The 12,563-nt window shown below is 36.9% G+C and overlaps 1 protein-coding gene across 1 annotated transcript in view; it reads left to right on the forward strand.

Annotated features, from left to right (window-relative positions):
- The window catches only part of TNPO3 (transportin 3), an 81,994-nt gene that overhangs the window by 39,030 nt on the left and 30,401 nt on the right, over positions 1–12,563 (forward strand). The window contains 7 exon segments of the mRNA XM_045792680.2: positions 895–1,038; positions 3,908–4,083; positions 4,566–4,704; positions 5,995–6,141; positions 8,538–8,645; positions 10,334–10,425; positions 12,357–12,496. Coding sequence (XP_045648636.2) covers positions 895–1,038; positions 3,908–4,083; positions 4,566–4,704; positions 5,995–6,141; positions 8,538–8,645; positions 10,334–10,425; positions 12,357–12,496 — 946 coding nt within the window.

A 12,563-nucleotide genomic window follows, 5' to 3' on the forward strand; every position in this document is an offset into this window, starting at 1 on the left:
CTTCCAAAGATTCAAGTATGTGTGTGGTTGCCATGAACTTACTTGAAGTATTCTTGTTTCTCTTCTTTCATTTCAATTCAGTTCAGTTCAGTATAATTCAAACTAATTGAGAAGACTGTAATCATAACTGCCTGATACAGCAAATATAGAAGGAGCATGGCCACCTAGAAGTACAAGAGTCAACATTTAGACCACTGTGGGATTCTGTACCCTACCACATGCCTCCCAGACCCCGTGGCAATTATGCTGTTTGACCCATTGCTTGTAAAAGTTATTTTTAAACATTTTTTTTTAATCCGGAAAAAGTTGCATTACACTTTACTTTGGAAAAAATAATACATCACAAAAATAGTTTGCAAAGAGAAACAGTGGTGAGTTTTAGTATGACTTTTCATTTTCTCTCTTTTATCAACCTACCATACTTATAGTAGTGTCACTTTCTGTGGAATGGTGTATTTGCTGGAGTGTTCAAGTGCGGAAGCTGAAACATCAGCTTTTCATACGGGGATATACAGTAGTAGGACTAACTTGTTTTTATTCTATAAAATCAACTGTGTAGATGAGTATTATTTTAAGATAATCTTTATAAGATTACGTTAATGCAGAAGAGCAATCTAAGAAACCATTATTTCTGAAACAGAACTCTCTTTGGGCAAGTCTGTGATCTCTGTATTTCAGCTTCCCAGTTGAGAAAGTAGAGATAGTACCTGGCTGTAGTTTTAGTGGGAGTTAATGAATTAAGAGTATTGAGAGCACCATCTGGCACTGCAAAGCACTTTTAACTGTTAGCTGTTAGTATTATTTTCCTTTTCATTATTACACCTGAGAGGTGATTGTAATAATGGTTTAAATATAAAGTTTGGCATTATTTAACTTTTTTTTCCTTCTTTTCAGATGACCTGTGTAGAAAAAGCAGGAACAGATGAGAAAATGCTTATGAAGGTCTTCCGCTGTTTAGGAAGTTGGTTTAACCTAGGAGTTTTGGACAGTAACTTCATGGCTAACAATAAGTTACTAGCACTCCTTTTCGAGGTTTTGGTAAGTAGTGGCTTTGTTTATGAAAGTATTTTTACCACGTAGTCACGGTAGTAACTAACCTTCTGGAACATAGCAGTGTTTTCACATTTCCAGTGATTGGAAGGTGTATAGTGAGAAAGCAGCAATGTCTCTTCCTTGATACCAAGTACCAAATGAAGGTATTAGTATTAGTACTTAGAATAGAATGTACTTAGGTTTAATAGGAAAGCAGTTTTCCATGTAGATCAATGACTTACATATTAAACAAGTAACAAAAAACCATTGTTGTTGTTTTTTTTCTTGTTTTAAAATCATAATGGTCATTGGGTCTTTGAGACAGTTACAGATCAGAATATTATCTTTGTAGTTGTGACACTTAAGCATCAGGGTATGTACAGAGTAGATTTGAGGCTTTTGCGATTAATGGAATAAAAAGTAGTAATATCTTTTTATAGACTTGTGCATGTTTTCCATAAACTTTAAAATAATAATACCTAGTAATACATCCTTTTGTCTTGGTAGATAGGAGTAAGTGAGTGCATAGAATAAGACTGCTTTCTAAAACAAGAAACATAGCAGTGTCTCAAGCACATATTGAACAGGTCTTTGGAAATGGGAGTGACTTTGTCCCCTTTTCCTGGATGGTCTCCTTCCATGAAGTCATATTAGTATGGAAGCTCTGATGTGTACTGGTTATATGCTGGCGCACTGTTATTTAGAAGATGGTAGTATGATAATGGGTTGATATCACTTTGAATTAAAGAAAGGCACATTCTCCAAGGAGACATTTTTGGTGTTTCATTGTCATTAGTGTATTTATGCTGCATTCTTGCTTCAGGAGCTAAGACTCAGGACAGTTAGGATGCTAATAATTGTTTTGCTAGTCATTGTCTTTGTCTCCATGTCTGTAGATGCCCTACCTCAGTGATGGTAATTTTGGTTCTCATCTCACTAAATTGTGTGAAGAGTAGTCAGTATAAATAAATTAATAACTCACTTTTGTTTAAAAATTTATGAATATGAGGGGCACCTGGGTGGTGCAGTCAGTTGAGAGGCCCACTCTTGGTTTCAGCTCAGGTTGTGATCTCAGGGTTGTGAGATTGAACCCTGCATTGGGCTCTATGCTCAGTGGGGTATCTGCTTGAGATTCTCTCCCTCCCTCTCCCCTCCTGCTCATGTGCTCTCTCTCTCCCTAAAATAAATAAGTCTTTTTAAAAATTTATGAATGGTTGATTACGTATGAAGGGAAGGCAGTTTAGAATACAAACTCAAGACAGTGGTTACTTCTGGGAATTAAGATAGGGCTAAGGAACAAGCTAAGTAGTGTGCCAGAATTATATTATCTTCACTGATCCAGTGTCAGGACCCCTCTGCCACTTAAAGGAAGAGGTTTTAGAGTCAGAGTCAACAATACATTCTCATTCTTACATTCATTCAGTGGTTCAAAAGCATGCCATTATTTTAATTTGCTTTATGTTTGGACCACAACTTTATTACAGATACAGCCTTTTCTCCCATAGTTCTTTTTTTTAAAGCTTTTACAAATGTAATGCTGGATATATAGAGAAAGGAATAAATTTGAACATTTAGTTAACTTTTAAAACACAGTAGTAATAATAATAAATATTTTTGAATCCACCTCTCAACCTAAGAATAAGCTAATAAATAATTTGCATCTGTCTTTGTGCTCTCCCAACCCTGCTTGTATAGCTCCTTCCCCGCCCTGGAGATTCTAAATGTCCTTGTTTTTATTATTCATAAAAGACTAATATGCCTTCACTAAATTTATCCATCCTCTCAACTGTACTCTTCTAAATAGAAACCCTAGAGGTCTTACTCTTTGAACCCTCTGATCTACTCTAATTTGTACCAATCGTTTTTTAGATCTACTTCCCAGCTGTCGTTCTGGAACTTCTCTTTACTGTGCTTCTGGATTGGATTAATTGTTTTTTGAACATTCTCAGATTCCTTCCTCAGATATGTGGGAAGTAAACTTTGAGTTTTTGCATTCCTGAGAAATATTTTTATTTTGCTTCTATTCTTGATTGGTGGTTTAACAAGGTGTAGAGTTCTCGGTTCAATATTCTTTTCCTTCAGGATTTCCAAGGCCTTTCTCTCTTGTGTACTGGCAGGCATCATTGCTAGTGAGAAACTAAATAACTGATTTTTGCTCCTTTTAAAGTTACCTTCTCTCATCCCCAGAAGCTTTAGGAACCTCTGTTGAACCTTGGTATTCTGAAATATTAAGATGATGTGTTAGGTAGGTATGGGTATTTGAGACTTGTTGGACCCTTTCATTTTATTTAATTTTTTATTTTTTAAAAAGGTCTTATTTATTTATTTTAGGGAGAGTGTGTGCAAGTGGGGGGAGGAGCAGAGGGGGAGGGAGCGGGAAAGAATCCCAAGCAGACTCTGCGCTGAGTGTGGAGCCCAACGTGGGGCTCAGTCCCACAACCCATGAGATCATGACCTGAGCTGAAACCAAGAGTTGGGCACCTAACTGACTGAGCCACCCAGGCACCCCGGACCCTTTCATTTTAAATAGTACTTGAGTATCAGAGAAAGGATGGAAAAGATTTCCACAGACTAAAACACGGTAGGGAACACATGGTATTACATTTGAAGGGGCTGATATTGGGAGGGGGGAAGCATGGAATTTTAGAAGTCATGTGACTGTGATTGGGGTACAAAAAGGCTAATTTGTTTGGCGTATAGGGAAATAGAAATAAGACGGAAGATTGATGAATATTGTCTGGTTGAAGGCCATCACTGTTAAGGCCGTTACGCATTGAAAGTACATGTTCAGAAACAGGCTGTCATTGTTCTGCTAGTACTTGGATTACAGCTTAATGATTATACATCTTACTTCCCTATTCCTGTCATCTCCCAGCAACAGGATAAGACCTCATCCAACCTACACGAAGCTGCTTCAGATTGTGTGTGCTCAGCTCTCTATGCCATTGAGAATGTGGAGACTAACTTGCCATTAGCCATGCAACTTTTTCAAGGAGTCCTAACTTTGGAGACCGCTTATCATATGGCTGTAGCACGTGAAGATTTAGACAAGTGAGTGATTATTTAAGGCAGTAGCCCTGGGTTCCATCCTTCGTGATTTTTTCATGACTCTGTGCAAACATAGACACCACACCCTAAAGATGCTCTGCTAGTCTCAACTGAACCTAGAGTGGCAAATTGGATGCAGAAGGAGAGGTTGGAAGCATGGAAAGTAGTAATTTTTTCCACTCACAAAGGATAAGGCTCTAAGAATTAGGGATGAACTTTGGAGTATCAAGTGTGGTTTGATAAGGATTTTATTCAAATGTTTTAGTAATTGAGAATTGAACTGACTTATGAGTCATTTGCTTATATGTATAAAAATATATGATAAAGAAAGGTGGCTGTTACGGAGCTTTTGTTACAGCATGGCTAATAATCACTACATGTCCCTTAGGCCGAAGATCCTTTCATTTATTTAATTAACTATGTGAGTATGTACGTATAATATACAGATTTCTGACTTGGTGCTCTCATTACTCTTTCATCTGCAGAGTTCTGAATTACTGCCGTATTTTCACTGAACTATGTGAAACTTTTCTTGAAAAAATTGTTTGTACTCCAGGCCAAGGTCTTGGCGACCTACGAACTCTGGAACTGCTGCTTATTTGTGCAGGACATCCTCAGTATGAGGTAGTGTTTCAATTGTGCTAAACCCATTTTTCTCCGAGTTGTATGTTGCATATTACCTTTATTCTATTGCTACCTCTCCAGCTTTTTATTTGTGGGAAACTATAGTCTTATTTTTGATGAGTGTGATGTGGTTTCCTTTGTATTAGACTTTTTTCTTTTTAAATTATATTTGGGTTTCTGCTTTGAATCCTTCTCTATTTTCTTGCCACGTTAGCTGGGCTGACTGCTGTAGGCACCTCAGGGAACCCGTTGGGAAGAAAGCTTACTACCTTTTAACCAAGCCTCCTCTGTAGGTCCTGTTATTCTTCTTAGAGTTTTACAGCTAAATATAAAACAAAACCACATAAAATCTTAACTGTACAAGTCTTAACATCCAAAATTTTTTCTCCGAATTGTGAGTGGGAATGAGAAAGGGATTGAAAGGATTTAAAAGTCGTCTCCATTCCAAAATCCCTACAACACCCTGCCTCTTAAAGAGTTGGCTAGGTTTTTTAAAATCTTGCTTATTCAAGAAGTGTTACCTCCTCTTCATAGTATAAGAAGTGAGAAAGAACTCCCAAATTGGATATTGTTTTAAATAGGTCTGTTTATAGTGCCACATAGGTAAGATAAGCTGTGGATAAAGTCCCAGACTTTTTCTTTCCTTTCAGTCCTGCTCAGGAAAATAGGTGAGTAAAAATGACACAAGGTTGATATGTTCAGGGATTTGAAGATGGTTTGTCTGTCAAGAGGTGGGTTTTTTCCTTTTCTTTTTTAAAGATTTTGTTTATCTTAGAGTGCGGGCACAAGCATGAGTGGGGGGCAAAGGGAGAAGCAGACACCCTGCTGAGCAGGGAGCCCAGTGTGGGGCTCTGTCTCAGGACCCTGGGATCATGACCTGAGCCAAAGGCAGATGCTTAACTAGCTGAGCCACCCAGGCGCCCCTGTGAAGAGGTGTTTTAATCTCAAACATGAGATGATTTTAGATTTGAGAAAAAATATTTAAAAGAGACTTCCATTTCTGTATCTATTTCTCTAAATTCAGAATCCATTATGCTGTTGGGAAGTTATCAGCTATAGAGGGACTGTATACGCAATTATTGTAAATGGAGTTTGGGACCTATCATGGGAAGATAGTTTGGGAGGATAATAAATCTGCTAGAGAACAGGTGGCTCCTTAACTAGTTCTGCTCGTATTATATTAGATTATATCTTCTTTCCTATGTGGTTCTAGTAATAAAACTGTCTTCATATTCCATTCCTTTCCTGATTCAAGTAAACCTTTTCTTTTTCTCTCTTTTAATTTGACAGGTAGTAGAAATTTCCTTTAACTTTTGGTACCGACTCGGGGAGCATTTGTACAAAACTAATGATGAAGTTATTCATGGAATCTTCAAAGCGTACATTCAGAGGCTGCTTCATGCCTTGGCTCGACACTGCCAGCTAGAACCAGACCATGTGAGTTCCCTTCTCCAGTTCTTCAGATCTTAATTTCCTACTCTTTTCAGTGCTAATTTGAAAATGAACTAAAAAGATAAGAAAATAAAGCTAATGGAATCTGCAGGTTTTCTGTCACTCTGTAGCGTAGACTAAAGAAATCAATACCAGTATAATGAAGAGTGAATATAAGGCTTATATAGAAAGAAATAAGTTTTGCTGAGCCAGTAGTTCTTCTCCTGGAAATTTACTTTAAATAATTCTGCTGAAGGAGGGGCGCCTGGGTGGCACAACGGTTGGGCGTCTGCCTTCGGCTCAGGGTGTGATCCCAGCGTTATGGGATCGAGCCCCGCATCAGGCTCCTCAGCTATGAGCCTGCTTCTTCCTCTCGCACTCCCCCTGCTTGTGTTCCCTCTCTCGCTGGCTGTCTCTATCTGTGTTAAATAAATAAATAAAATCTTTAAAAAATAAAAAAATAAAATAAATAATTCTGCTGAAGGAAAAAAAATGGCTATTTTATATATAAATCTGTAAAGTAAAAAAATGGTAAACTCATGTACAACAATATAAGAAGAGTTATATAAATTATGATGTTGCAGCTTGATGGACCATTTGCTAAATAATGACTATTGAAATAGCAGTAATTGGTTTGCTAAATGAAAAAAATCAATGTAAAATTTTATATGCTATATTTTTAATAATATATACATGTAGTTGGATTAAAACTAACACAAAAGTGAAGTATTTGCGTGAGGTTGTGGTGAATTACATATGATTTCCCTCCCCATACACACACAGTACATATATTTCTTTCTATTTATACTGATTTTGTAACTTATAAGAAAATATAGAAGAAATATAGAAGAAATATGCTTAGAAGAATATATACTAGAAATACTGTAAAATAGTCAATTGGAAAACTCTTTAACCTCCATTCTTTGCTTTGTCTCTTAAATCTTACAGCATTTATTTCATCCATTTGGTTGGTTAGTTAGTTGGTTTAATTCCTGTCCTTCAACCCAGGACTCGAAGAGAGTTTTTTCTCATTGCTCACAATTAGATCTGACATGAAAACTATAACTGTCTTTGTCCTCTTCATTTTAATGTTAACATTGTTGTTTGAGTCATGGTATTTTGCATCTTTTAAGAATCTTAGTGATGATCTAGTCTAGTGGTTTTCAACCTTTATTTTTTTTGTTTAAGAAACTCTGTCTTCAGCTACTTTTTACATGGAAGCCTGATGTGTAAATAAAAGCAGGGCCTCTGGTTTCAATTGGCTCTACTTGCTTGATCCCGTTCTTTCTTTTGCTAGTTCCCTGGCATCGTTTCCCTTGCAGCAATTCCTTATACTTGTGGTTATATAGTCCTTTTATAATTTGTGGAGTGCTTTATAATTCCTTATCTCAAGAGATCCATCATTTCCTCCTCATTCTCTGACTTTAATTTCTTCATCTTAAAGCAAGGATGTTGGACTAGATCAGCAGTTCTCAACAGTATTTAGGGCTTTTTTTTCCAGATAGTCATGGATAAAGCTTCTCATATATGCCCTTAACCATCTCCCAGTTGGAAGTACGAACTATAAATGATCTCTCTCTTTTTTTTTTTTTAAGATGTTATTTATTTATTGGACAGAGAGAGAGAGACACAGCAAGAGAGGGAATACCAGCAGGGGGAGTGGGAGAGGGAGAAGCAGGCTTCCAGCTGAGCAGGGAGCCCGATGCTGGGCTGGATCCCAGGACCCTGGGATCATGACCTGAGCCGAAGGCAGACGCTTAATGACTAAGCCACCCAGGCACCCCTGATTTCTATATTTTTTTAATGAAAATTTTCAAATATTTGGCAAAGATGAGAATTTTATAGTGAATATCTATATACCTACTACCTAAATTCTTCCATTAATATTTTACTATACTTGTTTTATGTTTTATTATATATCTGTCTGCCTATTTAAAATTCTTTTTAAAGTCTAAAACTCTATTCTGCATCTAGTTGTTGTGGTAATGACGGATTCTGGTAAATCCTGAACCATGAAGCTTCAGGGGCTTATTCAGTACTAAAAATAAGGTAAACTTAAAACTCTTAAATTACCACCTCTTCCAGGTCACTTCCCACCCTGACCACTCAGATTTTTTCAACAAGAGAGCAAGGTGTGGCTTGGAAATCGGGGGGTTGGGGGGAGTGGGGAAGGAAGAACAGTTTCTCATAGTAAAGGTAGAGGATAGGTTGTATCGACTTGACATACCTAATAGTTCAGGAGACCCTGTACAGTAAAATACCCTTTGATTTAGGCAACTTACCTCGTGTTCATTGGGACTGAACTGTTTAATGACTTTCTCTTTATTCTTGATATTATAGAGGTCAGTGAAAGCCTTAGTGATAAGTTTAAAAGAAATTTGTTATCTGACTTGAAATTTCAGGAGGGGGTTCCTGAGGAGACTGATGACTTTGGAGAGTTTCGGATGAGGGTATCAGACCTGGTGAAAGACTTGATTTTCCTGATTGGGTCTATGGAGTGTTTTGCTCAGGTAAGTCCGTTTGGCGATTCTTACCGGTTTTACTGATCACTTTAGTTGTGTTCACTTCTGTGTCTTCTATAAATGTTCCACCTTTTTCTTAAATTGTAATGGCTAAATGGGACAGAGATACGCAGGTGCCTAGCACACTGCCTGGCATATAGTAGCTTTGTTTAGTATCCTGACAAGCCAGTTGCTGTCTGTGGATGGTTCAGTTATGGTTTACTCTTACTATTCTTGCTGTCAAAAGCTGTTCTACTTGTCCAGTCGGAATGGAAAATCATAGATAAACCTTAAGGCCCCGAGGTATTTATAGGGAACTTGGATCTAGCCAGGAAAAATAGGCAAGTTTTTCTGCTTTATTAATTATGTACCAACTCCTGGCAACTCTTTTAGTTATTTGGTATTTCCTTTGTCCACGCTTATGGTTAGATTCCTGTGCAGTTTCATCCCAGAGATGACTATACTAGAGTAGAAGATTCATAGTCCTGTGATTTTCCTGACAGTGAGTAACGTTTTACCTCATAAGGTTGCAATCATCACCATTCCACGTCACTTAACATTAGCATAATTTCAGGCAGTTTTCATATTGCTGGATCATGCTCTAAGCTCTGAAATACTAGTTTTGATACTTCGTCAGCAATACTGAACTAACCTTTATTTTATTTTTTTGGTAAACCAGCCATTTTGTATATTTGGGGGCATAATCTGATTTAGAAAGTGTTAATAAAATTATAGCTATTATTCTTTATATTAAGCAAAGTGTGTTTATTGATCTAATTACAAAGGGTTGGAGATTCTTAGAAAGCAGATTCAGTGAGATCACCAGATCACAGGCAGATGACCTGTGTTCACATTTCAGCTCTTCTGTCATTTGCTATGTGGCTTTGAGCAAGTTACTTGTTCTTCAGAACTCAGTTTACAAATGTATTTAGATTATCAGTGTTGTCCAAGATGTAGTCTGTGAAACACCGGTCCTATGAGATGTTCTTTGGGGGGGAAAATCCTCAGTTAAAATTGGGAAATGACTAGAACAGTACATTAAAGGCTCGGTGAAGTCCTACAACAAGAGAATTATTTAATTTTATCTTAGCAGTGTTTGTTATTTGACTACAGAAATCTTATTTAGACTAACACCCAGTCAGATGGATATACCCTGGGAAATTTCTGGACTAGAACATCTCTGAGTATTCTGCTTGGTCTCCTTTTTTCCTCCCCGTGCTTGGATATGGTATTCTAAATAGCTACTTTTTAAGAATTTAATCTATACCACTAGTGTTGATGCGGATAAGTCTTTAAAACAGTAGAAATGTAAAATCAATACATATATAAGCAATTTACGTTGTATCTCAATTTTAAGTGTATTTATGTATTTACCAGTTATTATAGGGATCAGGAAAAGACACTCATGTAATATGTTTTGCTTTTCCATAATACTCACTTTGTTGGGGCAGATGATAATCTTGATACACTCTTGGGGAATCTATCTGGGTTTATTTCAGATATTAAGATAGCAGTTACTTGTAGTTAGTGAAGATGTGAAAAATGAAATAATATTCTCCCCTGGCTCTGAGAGATAATTAGATTTAGAAACAAGGGGCTGGATTTATTTTAACTAACAGGATTTTTTGTTTTCTTTGTTTTGGAATTCTATTCTGTTTTCCTTTTAATGGATCCATAATCCACCTCTTCTTCTCTAGTTATATTCTACTCTGAAAGAAGGCAACCCACCCTGGGAGGTGACAGAAGCGGTTCTCTTTATCATGGCTGCTATAGCAAAGAGTGTTGATCCGTGAGTGTCTAATAAGTCTTTTGCTGGGAACTCTGAATATCAAAGGAAGGAAAATTACACCATTTTTCTCATATGGTATATGTTTGGAAACTCTTAGAACTTCTGTAATGCTGCCTAGTCTCTGACTTCTGGAGTCTTTCCAGAGTAGCATGCATTGCTAATATTCATATTTTAACTACATATCCTAGAGTTAAAATTATTTTGTTCTTGATGCTAGGAAGATAATGCTGATTTATTTTTCTAACTGAGGCTCCCTTGCGAAAGTTGATATAATAAAAAATTTGTTAGGCTGTTAAATTGTTGGTACTTGCTTAAAAGCAGTTGAATAGGCACTAATTAGCTCTCAGCTGCTTTCGGACCTTGGGTAAGTTATCCTTACAAATAATTTCATTATATTCTCTTTTTTGTCTGCCTTAGAGAATCATTTGTGAGTTTTCGAAAGGCAAGACAGGCACCATTTCACCTTAAAAGAGTAGCAAAGTCTAAAGGGCAATTACTATTTTTATTACTGCCATGGGAAATTTTTAAGTTATTCGAATTTGATTTCTAATTGAGTAGCATAGAAATTCTGCTTATGATTTTAGCATGACTTCCTAAAAAAAGAATTTATTTTGTGCTCTGAGTTTATAAATTGATGCTAATATCTATCAAGTTTTCTTGTATTGTGATGAGGTACCTGCAGCTGAGCTGTATCTCAAGCCTTGGTTGGAGAGGTGGTTAAGGCATGTATTTATGAAAAGTATAGTGCTGCTTACTTAGCTGCCTTTGAGGGTTTAGTCAATGAAATCTTACATTGTTTCTAATCCAGTAAATATTCAAGGAGAATAGAGTAGGTTTGTTTTCTCTATTAAGATGTACTGGTCCTGAATTACATACCATACTGTTTGCTCTTAAATTTGTTTTGGTATCTTTTGGAACCTTCAGTGATAGTCTGAAGATTATCAAAATCACTTGTATTCTAACTGATATGTGTCGGGGTGAAAAAGGAGGGGTAGAGAGTCTCAAAAATTAGTTTAGTGCTCCCAGGAAACATAAGGTACAAATGAGAGGAGATTTTGTATTGTTTTTTGTTTATCCACGTTTCAGGCCAACTGCATGATTACAATTTTTTAATGTAGTGTATAGACTTAGTTTATCAGCATGGATTGCTTTTGCTCTAATCCAGGACACTATTTGGATTTTAAACATCTTTCATTTCTGGATTATATCGTACCACTATGGGGGCATAAAGAATTTCGGCCAGTATTCTTGGGGAGTGGAAAAAAGACAAGGAAAGGGAAAAAATAAATTCTTGGAGCCATGGAGAGTATTTGGTTAACTTTAATTTTCCCTCATGTTCCAAGTCAGGGCACCTTTACCTGTTCCTTCAGCTTGTATTCTTGTTCCTTTAGTTAGTGAGCTGGCCCACCCATGCTTACCTGTTCTTAAAATTTCCAGTATCCAGCCATAAGAAGTCTTTTGGAGAAGAACTAATAGCAAGTGGTCTGTGAGAATTATTCATTCATTCATTTAGCCATTCAGCAATATTTATTGAGTGCCCACTATGTGCCAGGCACTGTTCTAGGTACTGCAGATACAAGAATAACTAAAACGGATTCTTTAAAAAGAAGACATTCATCCACAGTAAATGCCTGCCTCTCCAATTTGAAGAACCTTATTTGATAGCCGGATGTGTCTTTAGATACTTTATTGGCATTTAGAAGATTAAGGAGCATTATGCTTCTCCTGTTCACAATATCTTTTATTTCTGTCTTTTTGCCTTTTTTGAGGATTTAAAAAACTTTCATACCAAATGTTAAGCACTTTCATCCAAATGGTTATGTGTTTAGAAAGAAGCCCTTTAGCAATGATTTGTCTTTTTGCAGCCTGTTATTGGGCCAGAATCTAACCTCTGAAATCAGTAACGGGGAGTACTTGCCTTTTGTACTCAGGGAGAATAATCCAACACTTGTGGAGGTCCTCGAAGGAGTTGTCCGTCTTCCAGAGACTGTACATACAGCTGTGCGATACACCAGCATTGAATTGGTTGGAGAGATGAGTGAAGTGGTTGATCGAAATCCTCAGTTTCTTGGTATGTGTGAACTCACTCCTCTGCAGCTCCTGAGAGTGATTTTTCTGATTTTGTTCTTCCTCTCTTA

Source organism: Ursus americanus, chromosome 3 (assembly GCF_024610735.1).
Source record: "Ursus americanus isolate L20-20 chromosome 3, mUrsAme1.1.p, whole genome shotgun sequence".
NCBI lineage: Eukaryota > Metazoa > Chordata > Mammalia > Carnivora > Ursidae > Ursus > Ursus americanus.